Source organism: Lissotriton vulgaris, chromosome 3_1 (assembly GCF_964263255.1).
Source record: "Lissotriton vulgaris chromosome 3_1, aLisVul1.2, whole genome shotgun sequence".
NCBI lineage: Eukaryota > Metazoa > Chordata > Amphibia > Caudata > Salamandridae > Lissotriton > Lissotriton vulgaris.
The window spans coordinates 961,736,859-961,750,595 of record NC_141689.1 but is presented as its reverse complement, the minus strand read 5'-3'; the positions used below and the strand labels follow the sequence as shown (position 1 = coordinate 961,750,595).

At 47.6% G+C, this 13,737-nt stretch overlaps 1 protein-coding gene across 9 annotated transcripts in view; it reads right to left on the bottom strand.

The window, feature by feature from the left end:
* The window catches only part of TLE1 (TLE family member 1, transcriptional corepressor), a 160,124-nt gene that overhangs the window by 25,246 nt on the left and 121,141 nt on the right, over positions 1-13,737 (bottom strand). For all 9 annotated transcript variants that reach the window (XM_086961327.1, XM_086961328.1, XM_086961331.1 and 6 more), the window contains one exon: positions 6,178-6,254. In XM_086961327.1, the coding sequence (XP_086817453.1) occupies positions 6,178-6,254 (77 nt within the window). The remainder of the gene's footprint in view (positions 1-6,177; positions 6,255-13,737) is intronic.

Sequence of the window (13,737 nt, the reverse complement as noted above, 5' to 3'; positions counted from 1 at the left end):
CCAGTCAAAGATTTAACGGAGGATATCCCAGATGACATACCACCTTGCACGCTTGTGGAGGTAACAGCTGCCTTGGCCAAAGTTTTTCTGAACAAGGCTCCAGGCTTGGACCAGGTTCCAGGAGACTTGTTTAGATCTGAACCGACCATTTGGACCCCGTATCTGCAGTCTCTTTTTGATGCAGTCCTGTGTGGTATGAATCACCCCCCAACCTGGGTGGGGGCGGAGATCATCCCCATTTTCAAAAAGGGGTCTCCCCTGGAACTGGGAAATTATAGGCCCATTAGCCTTTTAGATGTAACCCAAAAGATCTTTGCCCGTGTTCTATTGGGTAGACTCCAGACCTGGATGGATGACCACAACATTCTAACTCCGCTACAGGCAGGTTTTAGGACCAAAATATCAACAATTGATCAGCTGTTTAGACTCCAGCTGATCCTTAGGAAAACTACTATACTGGTAGGCGGCTACCTCTACCTTACTTTCGTGGACCTCAAATCCGCGTTCAATATGGTAGATCGAACCCAGTTATGGACCCTATTGCTTGAGATGGAGTACCAACTTACCTCTGCCAACAGCTTAAACGACTCCATGATGGCACTTTTGCCAGGGTAAGATTTGGAAAAGGTGGTAAACTTACAGCGCCTTTCCCGGTTGAGAAGGGGCTGAGACAAGGTTGTGTACTTGTACCTACTCTCTTCTCCCTCTTTGTCAACGGTTTAATTGAGGATTTGTTAGCTGTAAGGGACATAGATTCCCCAAAACTCACTAATCGCAAAATTCCCGCGCGGATGTTCGCGGATGACACGCTGCTCCTCTCTAAAACACCTATGGGGATGCAGCGTGTCCTTGCAGCATTTAGCTTGTTTTGCAAGAATAGAAATCTGGAGGTTAATATAAAAAAAACAAAATACGTGGTCTTTTACGCTGATTCTACTAATAGTCCCCACCCCAACTTGGACTCTAAGCCCCTAGAGAGGGTCCCAGTATTTGATTACCTGGGGCGCACTATAAACGTCAAAATGGAACGGGGGCCGCAGATTACTAAGGTAAACCTAAAACTTACCCAAGCTAGTGGGGGCATCCTAAAAGTCCACAGACTCTGTGCTGTAAAAGTGATTGGCCCTCCGGTAGAGATTTGTAAGGTCCAAGCAAGGGGGGCCACTGTGTACGGAGCGGAACTTTGGGGTCACTGCCCTAGTAAATCCTTGACAGTGACCGAAAACAACTTTCTAAGGCACCTTTGGGTCTACCCCAAAGTACCCCATTAATCCCATTAAGGCTTGATTCAATCTATCAATCATATCATTTGTAAAGCGCACTACTCACCCGTGATGGTCTCAATGCTCTGTGGTGGGGAATCCTGCCACTGCCCGAAAAGCCAGGTCTTGAGGAGTTTTCTGAAGGTCAGCAGGTCTTGGGTCTGCCGTAGGTGGATGGGGAGGATGTTCCAGGTCTTTGCGGCGAGGTGGGAGAATGATCTGCTGCCTGAGGTCGCTCTTTGGAAGTGGGCGACTGTAGCGAGGGCGAAGTCGGCGGAGCGGAACTGGCGGGTGGGGGTGTAGAAGCTGAGTCTGTTGAGGTACGTTGGTCCGGCGTTGCGGAGTCCCTTGTGTGCGTGGGTGAGGAGCTTGAAGGTTATCCTCTTGTTGACCGGGAGCCAGTGCAGGTCTCTCAGGTGGGGTGTGATGTGGCTGCGGCGAGGGATGTCGAGGATCAGGCGTGCGGAGGCGTTCTGGATGTGTTTGAGCCGTCTCATGAGTTTGGCCGAGGCTCCTGCATAGAGGGCGTTTCCATAGTCCAACCTACTGCTGACAAGGGCCTGGGTGACTGTTCTCGTTTCAGTGGGGATCCACTTGTAGATCCTACGGAGCATGCGGAGGGTGTTTAAGCAGGAGGAGGAGACAGCTTTGACCTGTTTAGTCATGGAGACGGTGGAGTCGAGGATGACCCCTAGGTTGCGTGCGTGGTCCGTGGGTGTTGGAGCGGTTCCCAGTGCGGTCGGCCACCAGGAGTCGTCCCAGGCCGAAGGGTTGGATCCGAGGAGGAGGACCTCCGTCTTGTCAGAGTTCAGCTTCAGTCAGCTGTTCCTCATCCATTCAGCAACGGCCCTCATTCCTTCGTGAAGGTTGGTTTTGGCGGTGTGGGGGTCCTTGGTGAGGGAGAGTATCAGCTGGGTGTCATCGGCGTAGGAGAGGATGTGGAGGTCGTGCCAATGGGCGACCGGTGCCATGTAGATGTTAAACAGAGTTGGGCTGAGGGATGAGCCCTGGGGTACGCCGCAGATGATCTCGGTGGCTTCGGAGCAGAAGGGGGGGGGGGGGAAGGCGGATGCTCTGTGTTCTGCCGGAGAGGAAGGAGGTGATCCAGTCGAGGGCCTTCTCTTGTATCCCAGCGTTGTGGAGGCGTGCTCGTAGTGTGTGATGACGGACCGCTTCGAAGGTGGCTGACAGGTCCAGGAGGATGAGGGCTGCCATTTCTCCATTGTCCAGCAGGGACTTGATGTCATCGGTGGCGGCGATCGGGGCAGTCTCTGTGCTGTGGAACCCAGACTGAGAAGGGTCCAGGATGTTGTTCTCCTAGAGGTAGCGGGTCAGTTGTTCGTAGACTGTCTTCTCGATGACCTTTGCCGGGAACGGGAGATGGGCCGGAAGTTCTTGAGGTCCTTGGGGTCCGCCTTGGGTTTCTTGAGTAAGGCGTGGATCTCGGCGTGCTTCCAGCTCTCTGGGAAGGTTGCTGTCTCAAAGGAGGTGTTGATGACTTTACGGAGATGGGGTGCGATGGATGTGCTAGCTTTGTTGAAGATGTTTTGTGGGCATGGATCTGACAGATCTGGAGTGGATGGTGTTCATGATTTTGATGGGGTCAGTCGATGTTGGTCCAGTAGAGCAGGTGGTTGGTGCGGATGGTGGTTGTGGGGGCAGAGGTCTCAGTGGTTGTCGGGGCGGTCGTGGCGTTGAAACTGTCGTGTATGTCTGTGATCTTGCGGTGGAAGAAGGTGGCCAGGGAGTCACACGGGTCTTGCGAGGGTGGGGCGTCGGTGTTAGAGCTGGGGTTGGAGAGTTCCTTCACAATGTTGAAGAGCTCTTTGCTGTTGGACGCATGGTTGTCTAGGTGGGTTTTGAAGGAGGCCCTTTTGGCGTATCTGATGAGGTGATGGTGTCTGCGGGTGGCATTCTTGTGGGCGGCGTGGCTGTTTGGTGTTCGTTCACGGAGCCAGATCTTCTCCAGCTTTAGGCAGGTTTGCTTGGAGGCCCGGAGGTCTTCAGTGAATCAGCTGGCTTTCTTGTTGGTATGATTGTTGGATGATTTCTTGATCGGGCGAGGGTGTTGGCGCAGTCGTTGATCCACTGTCTGAGGTTGTGGGCGGCGGTGTCAGGGTCGGTATGGTCAGTGGGTTGGCTCTGGGCAAGGGTGGTGGTTAGCTGGTCTTCGGTGACTTTGCTCCAGCAGTGGTGAGGCATCTGTTGGTTGCAGTGGTGCATGGTGGGTTTCTTAAAAGTGAAGTGGATGCAGCCGTGGTCGGTCCAGTGGAGTTCAGTAGTTTGGTTTAAGGAGACGTGGGGGCTTGCGGAGAAGATGGGGTCAAGCGTGTGACCGGCGGAGTGGGTTGGTGTTGTGACGAGTTGTCCGAGCCAGAGGTTGGCTAGGTTGTCGATCAGGGTGGTGGCGTTGGTGTCGTCATTGTTCGAAGTGGAAGTTCAGGTCCCAGAGGAGGATGTAGTGCGTGGAGGCGAGGGCGTGTGTGCTGGCTAAGTCGGCGATGGAGTCGCTGAACTTGGGTCCGGGCGGTCTGTAGATGAGGGTTCCTCTGAGGGTGGTGTTGGGGTCGGTGTGGATCTGGAAGTGCAGATGTTTGGCAGCGCTGAGCAGGTCGGTGTTGGTCGAGACTCTGAGAGTGTTCCTGTGGACGATGGAGATTCCTCCTCCCACTCTGTTGGTGCGGTCCTTGCGGGTGATCTTGTAGCCTTCCGAGACGGCTATGGCTATGTCGGGTGCTGAGGCGGGGTTCAGCCAGGTCTCCGTCAGGAAGGCGACGTCTGGGGAGGTCGAGTCGAGTAGGTCCCAGAGTTCAACGGCATGTTTTCGGGCGGAGCGGGTGTTGAGATGGATGCATCTGAGGTGGTTGGGTTCTTTCCTGGTCGGCAGCATGGTGGAGCGGATGCTTGTGAAGCTGCAGTTCCGGCAGGTGAACGCTCTTTGGGTGCGCTTGGGGGCAGCCAGGAAGCATGTGTGTGATCGTCCGTGTTGAGTGCGTGGAGGGTTCTGGCATCGTAGCGGTGTCGGGCGTCGTGGCATTAGTGTTGTCCAGGGGTCCTGGCACTGGGCGCGGTCCGGGCACAGACGGGCTTGCCTTAGGTGTGCCAGCGGCGTGCCCGCCGAGCGCGGCGGCTTCCATATGAGGGGATGTGGGAGGGAGGAGCAGCTGGGAGGTGGGAGCGAATGGGATTGCAGGTGGGCGGGGCCGCAGGGACGCAGTGGCGGGAAAAATGGTCGGGGGCCGCGGGAGAACTGGGCACAGGAAGGAAAAACAAGTTTAGGCAAGAAAACAAGTACAGGCAAAGAGAAATAAAAACAAGCCTGGGCAAGAAAGAGAGTTAGGCACAGTGGAAAAATACAAGATTAGGCAAAAACAATGCAGGCAGAGCCGTGCAGTAACGTGGAGAGCGACCTGCCTGCGAGCATGTGTATGTGTCATCCCCATAGCTGATCTGATTGCTCTCCACCCACTCCAGTACTGGCGACCTAATAAAGTGTTTAAAAAAAAAAAAAAAAAAGAGAAGTTAAAATCAGTCCTGTTATTTAGGGGGGCAGGGAAGATCCGTTTGCTGATTTTCATCTGGGATTCATCTCGTAACAGAGGAATGATTTATGGACGGAACCCAACCAGGACTGCTTAGCCACCTCCAAACAAACCCTAACTCTGGCCTGGACCGGATATAGAATGGAGCGTCTAATCCACTCTATAGACTCCCCCTGTTTAACCGCTAGATTTCTGGATGTTAAAACAATGCTACAGCTTGGAGCCCCATTCTTGACATCATTCTGCCCTTAGCAGCTAAGAAACTGTTTCTCCAGTTCAGGCAAGGGACGCTTCCGCTCTATGTCTTTACGAACAGGTGGGCGGAGGGAAAAAAGCTGCTAAGCCCTGGCTGCAAAATTGTACAAGAAACAGAGATCCATGTGATTTTTTTTGTCCTGCATATAGGATGGCCAGGGCCAAATGGGTCCTCCAACTATGTAGGAATCTGTGGATACAAAGCCATATTGTGGCCTATAGGATTTTTAAACATGAGACCTGCCAAGTCTTTGTTGTTGCTATCGCCAAGTTCCTATTTGCAATGTGGTGCAAACGTAGGCGTCATGTGTTAGGCTGTATGGAGAATTTAACAAGATCACTTATTCGGATTTATACTGCCCTTCTCATCCTTCGATTCTTTCTAGATTTTTTTAGAGTAATTTATTACTTTTTTTAATAGGTTATTTTAAATGAATCTGACAATTAAATTGCTACTAATGAAGTTCGAAAGCGTAATACTAATGTATGTATAAAGGCTCTATTTTTACCCGGGTATTTGTTGCTGCTCCATTGCTGTGGAGCGGAGATAGTACCTGATAATTGAAATTTTAATACTCCTTAGTGTCTCTACTATGTTCTTTTAATTTCACTAACTTTGTAATTCCTTAATTTTCATTTTTAGGATGAAGTTTATGTATTAATATTATATTGTATCATGTACTTTTATGGCTGTAACTTGCAGAAATAAAGGGGTATTGATTGATTGATTGAGAATGTGCAAACACTGCAATAAGACAGTACACTTCCATCGAGGAAGGCCTTAGAGGACAGGAGGAAATCAGGTGTGCCTAAATTGGAGGGAAACACTGGTCACATTAATAAAGCACATGCTGATAGACTGAGGGCTGTTGGTTTAAGGCTGAGAGATGCTGCTGAGGAAGGTACAAGCAAACCGATGAGTCAATCGCTCGCACAGAGGTACACATGAAGCATTGTAGCATATGTGAAAAGGCAGGGGATGGGGACGTTTTGTGTACTGATCGGTTTTACTTGAACTGAAGTAGATAAGACCAACGCTAATCCAAAACATTCCCAATGAAAAACGACAAATTTGCTAAATCAGGCAGCATTACAGCAGAAGCAACAAAGACACTTACGGTTTTCCTCCCGGGATTCCAGACAGGTTGGTAGGAATTCCAGGGACACGCATGTGGGGAGGAGGATCAAAGCCAACCTATTTTATAAAAAAAAATACATTATTCCAGAACCAATATAAGAGAAAATAATCTGAATATTTCCCCAATTTACACTCGAGACTCCACGAAAGCAGATTTATGCAAATGGTCTTTTTACATGCACTGTATGTTGCTAGCATATTTAAGTCAGCCAGTAAGAGCTAAGCCTCATTCAAAGAAGAGTAAGTGTTCTGTGTAAGAACATGTAGATGCGTTTTACTCACTTAAAACAAAGGCACAGATCAACATGGTATGTATGACATTTTCAGTAGTGTATGTATCCCTCTCAAATGGTCAGGCACACAAAGAATACTTTCAATGCTCACTCATTCTCACTTGCCTCTAACACCGCTTACCTAATCCATTCGGGGAGGCAGGAATAACATCTCTCATTCAGATGATGCATCATCTGTATACTTTCAGGGTTAGGCCGAGGTTGCCCAACAGAGTTCTTAAAAATAGAACCTGTCGTTCAAGTTTCAACAGGACCAACCAGGGAAGGGTATCACATGCCTGTGCATACCCTTTGAAGCACACGCCTTCATGGATACTCTTTGTTCTGACACTTCTCTACACTGACACGGTCAAAAAGTGTTGTGAAGCATCCATAAAACATGTTGGTGTTATATATGAAACACCAAAAGAAATTGTTATGCAAAAGCATTCCCACTCCAGGTCTCCAAGGTAGGGAACATGGTAAAACACACTATCATAACTCATAACTGATTTCTACCAAGTCACAAAACCTTCATTTTACTATTTGCTGTGGAAACCTTATTAGGACTTCCAGTGTATAAAGTGGCTACAGGTCTCAGATTGCGACATTCAAAGCTTTTTACCACTGATGCCCCTGTGAGGTTTAACCTTCCTCTTGAGCCCAACACAGAGTGTGTAGTAGTCAGGTCCCACGCAGTTGGTGATGTTTAGATGTTTATTTGTAGATGAGTAGATAAGATGGTAAAGCAGCCCCACCAGGAGCATCTAGCATGATGCTCAGCCCAATGTCAACTGTAGACCTCAGCCCACAGAGTACCAACATTCTCTTGTGCATCATAGCTGCAACATTCTATAAGCTGGACTGGTAGAGGGGAAAGCATGTACAACATAAACAAGATGTAAGAATACTACAGAGTGCCGAGTATAATGGTTTATCAATAATTCTCGAATTTTGTGATCAAAAAGGACTCCCACTTTTGACAACATACAGAGTGCTGCGGACGTTGGTATTCCCACTGTGTTGATCCTTTCGAATCTAACAGCAGTCTTCAACATGGCCACTCTACATGGGCTTTACTCTGGATTGCTAACATTATATCCAAGCATTCTTTGCACTGGCCTCCTTTGAGTCCTCAGAAATATTGTGTCCATGGGGGTGCCTCAAGCCTCCATTTCGTCTCCACTGCTTTTTAATCTTTACGTTATTCCGACGCCCTTCTACTGGAGTCTTTTGGGTTCCTAGTTTTACATGCAGATGATACCCAGATCATCCTCAAATTTGAAGGTGACCCCTCGACTGCATACCCAGTATCGGCTTGAGTGTGGAGGCTTTCCACACTCGAGCCGAGGCTGGTTGTTGAGGCATCAGGGGATTGTTCCGAGCATCTGCAAGTGGACCCTGCTGCAGAATTGCCTTTAATGTGCCCAATATTAATTCCAAGAAACGATTGATTGTTCTTTACCAGTCACTAACGACATACAATTTTCTCGAGAGCTTATTCAAGCCCAACACTCACATTGATCACGGCGGATCCTTTCCCCCATCCGATATACTAGTGCTCCCACTGTCCTGATGAAGACCCTACCTCAAGGACCACAACCTGTCCTGACGGGTCGAAATGTTGGCAACACTGAAATACAAACTCCAGCGACACCATATAGTATTAACTTTGGGCGCTTTTGAGTTTTGTACGATATTGGGAACATTTGATCATTCAAGGAAACGTATACAACAAATCATGTTGATGTATATATGTCACTATTACCTTTCCTTGTCCCCTACCTAAACGTGAACACTCTACCCAGATTCCCTCCTTCCTTACCTGTAAAATAGTGCACATTTGTTTCGACTAGCAACTCTATGGCTCTTATCAGTTATCTCTAAATGCTTTGAAAATAATTGCATCAGATACGCTGTGTCACTATAAAACCACTGTAGTGGACATGATCCACCTTTAATTTGTGTTGTGTTTTTTGCTACTATAATTTAACACATGAGCTTTGCTTGCTACCGTGACCACACTTTTTGATACTGTACCGATTGACCCAGGTCAGGTAGTATATATGGGTTACCCCCTTTATATACAATACCCTCGACCGCATGGGCTACCACTTTAATGTGCAGTGCCGAAACAGTAGAAATTCTCACAAACTTAAAGGAAGCAAGAAGTTTACACCCATCCAATTCCCCGGATTTTCAGAACCTTTTATACTGGTCTTCCTCACTGGGGCCAGTTGCCCTCTCAATGAAAGTGGCAAAGAATTTAGAACCAAAATTCACCCAGTACTAGTTACCAGACTACATCTCAGAGGTAGGGAAATCCAGTCTTTCACCACCATACTCTTGAGGAATACCCTTTATCTTTTTGGACTAAAATGTTTAACATTTGGAACATCTTATTGCCTCACACTGTGTACCTTGATTTGCCTTCCTTTCAGATACGTAAAATACAGCAGCATCAACATTTTGCAGCCAGGGCAGCGTGTGGCGACAGCCACAGTAATCACATCGCCCCTGTTTCAGCCTCCTCATATTGGCTGCTGGTGATGAAGGGGATCCTTTATAAAACCAATTTGGCTCACAAAGTGATTTATTCTCCCAACAGATCAGCAATTCAGCATTGTTTTAAGTGGCCTCTTCCTTCCCGCACATTAAGATAGACAATCTATCTTCAGTTGGCTTCTAAATCCAGCCTAAAATCTATGGGCGACAGAGCCTTTCCCACTGCAGCTAGATATAATATGCTGCCTTTGTACCTTGCTTTGAACGTAATCGACTAAAACTCAGAACGTTGCTAAAAACCTTGTTATTTCCTTAAGTCGATCAGCCTTCCTTCTGCTCTGGTGTATTTGTGCGCATTCAGGAATCTCTAGTTTCAGTATCAGGACACCCAAGTAAGGGTAATAGAGCACTCTACAAAAACTACACAGAGGTAAACCACACACATAGTTCTGTACACAATACTTTAAAAAGCAAGAAAGAACATAAGTTACTTACCTGTAAACTGTGGTTCTCCAGTATTGGTGTCTTTCATAGATTCACATGCTTGAATATTCCCCGTCGTCGAAGTGGGAGTCCCACGGTACATAAAATAGCAGTAATATATGCATGTATATATATGAGAAATATTATAAATAAAATATACATACATATAATGCAATAAAAATGTAAACTTAAAAAAGTACCATAGAACAGAATAGGCCCATTGAAAAGCCCAAGGGAGAATTCACTTTAGTAACTTATAGGAGTCATTATGTGTTGGTCCACATTCCAGCCAATCAGGCTGTAGCCTCCTCTAGAACCTTCTCCTCAGAAGCCCAAGTCCTCAGATTTTCGTAGCACAAGTAAGTATAAATGCTTGAGGAGAAGAGAGCCTCTGAGGGGAGGATGGGAGGGTCGCATGGGAATCTATGAAAGACACCAATACTGGAGAACCACAGTTTACAGGTAAGTAACTTATGTTCTTCTCCAGTATTAGGGGTGTCTTTCATAGATTCACATGCTTGAATAAGAATAGAAAGCAGTAAAACATACATTAGTCATAAAGGAAGATACAAATTAAGTTTAGGCATACCTTATCACTTAATAAGCAATAAAAAACCAAAACATGACAATACCTTTATGACTGGAGGCGGGTAGCAACAGAGGCTCACCTTTAATGGAAAAGATTCCGCAGCACCGCCTGACCCACTGCCGTATCCGCGGCATCTGTTGATTGCAGGCAGTAGTGCTGCGTGAAAGTATGGCTGCTGGACCAAGTAGCAGCTCTGCAGATTTGTCTTAGAGGTACCCCCGCAAAGAGGGCAGCAGAAGTCGACACAGCTCTCGTGGAATGAGCTCGTGCAGGAACAGGAAGGGGCTTCACTTAATCAAAGGAGAGAGGGAGGACTAGGTAAGCTAGTCTGGATCCCCAATATTATATATTCAAAATCAAAAGAGACTAGCTAGGTTTAAACAAAAAGGACTCAAAGGAGTACGTATGTCAATGGAAACCAGTAGGTTTTATTTGAAAGCCCTCACCCACCAACCTAGTTGGTGGCATGCTTCATCATCGGGCCCCACCGCAGTGGCACCTAGCGTGCCCCGGGTGTGCTTCGACGCCAGGTTACTGCGGAGCTGGTATGATTACTGAGTGTGCAATGTGGTGAGTATGAAGGTGAAAAATTAAAAAGCCATACCGAAGTCCCAGCACCCGAGGGTAAAACTATTTTAATAAAACTGGGTATCTGTTGGCACATTAAAAAGGCAGACGGACACAGTGGAGTATGGATTATGACCTCCAGTGTCCTGTGTGGTCTACATGTTTCAGCCTGGCCTTTCTTAATTTGAAACAGGCTTTCCTCAGGACCAAGTGAGTATGTGTGGGGGTATTAAAAATAAATTACAGTGAGTGTGTTAGAGGTTCTATGTGTAGCACACACTAAGGTGCTATATGGGTGAGAAGGGGGTTCCCTCTCGCTTTGCTACATATAACATAGAGGGGGAGACATACAGACGTACAGGGTAGAGTCATATTAGCATATTATTGCAAAGGACACAGTCGTCATTCCACCGTCTTATAAGGTGAGTGAGCGAACTATATATGGCTAGAGTGTGGTCTTGTCAGTGGCAAGACTCAGGTGAAGGTTATCTAGAAGCCGGTTGTAGTGGTGATCTAGAAAACGAACATGTCAATGTGAGGTTCAGGTAAGTGAAGGAAAAAACAAGTATTGTCCTCACACAGTGTTTTGCTGATCAAAGCCTCCTTGGGTCGCCTGGCAGAGAAAGAGACCCTAAAGGAAGGCAGTATTGGTATTATATAGATATCCGACCTGCAAGGGAAAACCTCAACACCTTACCCCAACAGTAGCTGTAGTGCGCAGCCTCATTTACTCACGAAACTGTCGGTCTAGTTCCTCCCTGGACCTGTAATCCTTCTGCGGCGCCCGGATGCGAATGAGGGTCGGCCGAGCTTGTGTATTTAAAGGTTCAGTCATTGGTTACACCTGGGTTAAGGTAGAAACAGAGGGAGGGGTTGCCGCGCTGAAAGCGCCATGTCATGTGCGTTCTGCGCATGCGTTAGGAGAATAGTATTCCCTATCCGGTGCGTGCGCTCGCTGGTAAAGCCTGTCTGCGCATGAGCGGGTAGATAGTGGCTACCGCGCATGCGTGGAAGGAGCCGCGCAAGCGAGGAAGGGTGTTTTAGCGCTCGTGGTAGCGCTAGTATGTAACAAAACTTTAAATGAAGGCCAAGGAGTGTCGAAAAAAAAGAGATATTGACACTGAGAGGCAGCAACTGGGTGGTGTATTAACCAGAAAACGATTAGTTTATATACAACAGGGGGAAGAGGAAGGAAGTCTCAGTCATTGAGTGTGGGAAATGCACAGAATGAAGGGGCTTGCCAGCCCGTTGATGACAATAGGATATGGCAGACGATATCCATCTGGTGATAGTCTGTTTAGTTACTGGTTGTCCTTTGCATACTGGACCATATGCAACAAACAATTGATCAGACTTTCTGAAGGCAGCTGTGCGTTGAATGTAAAATTTAAGACAGCGCTTCACATCCAGAGTGTGTAAGGAACGCTCCGCTGCAGATTGAGGTGCAGGGAAGAAGGTCTTAAGAACAATAGGTTCATTGAGATGAAAGTCACTGGGAACCTTCGGAATAAAACTGGGATTTGTTCTCAAGGTGACAGCCTCGTTGGAAAATTGCAAAAACGGTGGCTGTATAGTAAAGGCTTGAATGTCGCTGACGCGTCTAGAAGAGGTCAGAGCAAGTAACAGAGCCACTTTCCAAGTGAGGAACTTCAGATTGGAAGAATGGATGGGCTCGAATGGAGGCAAAAGCAGCCGAGACAGAACTAGGTTGAGTCGCCATGAAGGTGGAGGCCGACGGATTGGAGGAAACATCCTAAAAAGGCCTTTGAAGAACTGTCTTATGATCCTGGAAGAGTACAAAGATGTTATGCCATCATGACGGAAACGAGAGATAGCAGCCAGAAAAACCTTAAGGGTAGAGTGAGATAGTCCTGATTTTGCTAGCGACAAAAAGAATGGCAAGATTTGTTCTGGCTGAGCACGCATGGGATCTAGTGATTTAGTGGAACACCAAGCGCAGAAACGCTTCCATTTCAGTTGGTAAGTTTTGACAGTAGATTGTGCTCGAGCATTTGATAGCACTGTCCTACAATCCTTGTCGATATTCATGTGTGCAAATTCATAGTACTCGGGTTCCAAGCATGAAGTTGAAGGTATGCTGGATCCGGATGGCATATTTGACCTTGATGCATTGTGAGAAGATGTGGCAGAGGATGCAACCGTATCGGCTGTGTCAGAGAGAACAGGAGGAGATCTGAGAACCAAGGACGTCTCGGCCATTTGGGTGCGATCAGGATCATCCGACATGGTTGGAATCTCATTCTGTGTAACAGACGTGGAATGAGCGGCAGAGGAGGGAATGCATAGCTGAAGGTGTTCGACCAATTTATTGAAAAGGCGTTCCCACTCGACTCCTTGTGTGGATGCCGGCTCGCAAACGTTAGACATTTGCTGTTGAGAAACGTTGCAAAGAGATCCAACTGCGGTTGGCCCCACTGTCGGAAGATGTAATCCAACGTTGGTTGGTGTAGTTCCCATTCGTGGTTGTCCGAGAGGGCTCTGCTGAGCGCGTCCGCCAGCACATTGGCCACACCTGGTACATGAATAGCTTGGAGATGTATTTGACGTTGTAGAGCCCAGTCCCAAATTTCCTGTGCCAGCTGTGATAGCACGAGAGATCTTGTGCCGCCCTGTTTGTTGATGTAGTGCATGCTGGTGGTATTGTCTGTCTTCACCAACAATGTCTGTCCCTGCACTACTCTTTGAAAGGACTTCAAGGCCAAGAAAATCGCCAGTAGTTCTAAGCGATTTATGTGCCAAGTGCGCTGAGACGCTGTCCACTTGCCCCTCACTGACATTCCGTCGAGATGAGCACCCCAACCTTCCAGGGAGGCGTCTGTCGTCAGTGTCAGTGTTGGTTGTTCGTCCTTGAATGAATGACCTGTTGCTATATTTGGAGGATGAGCCCACCACTCCAAAGCTCTTTGCATGCGGGACGTTAGATGGATCTTGTCCTCGAATGACCCGGATACCTGCTTCCACTGGCTGTCGAGTTCTTCCTGAAGGACTCTCATGTGCAGCCTGCAGTTGGGAATCAGTTGAATGCACGAGGAAGCCATGCCGAGGAATGACTTGTACATTCGAACAGAAACGCACTTTCTTGACTGCAGGAATTGAACTTTCT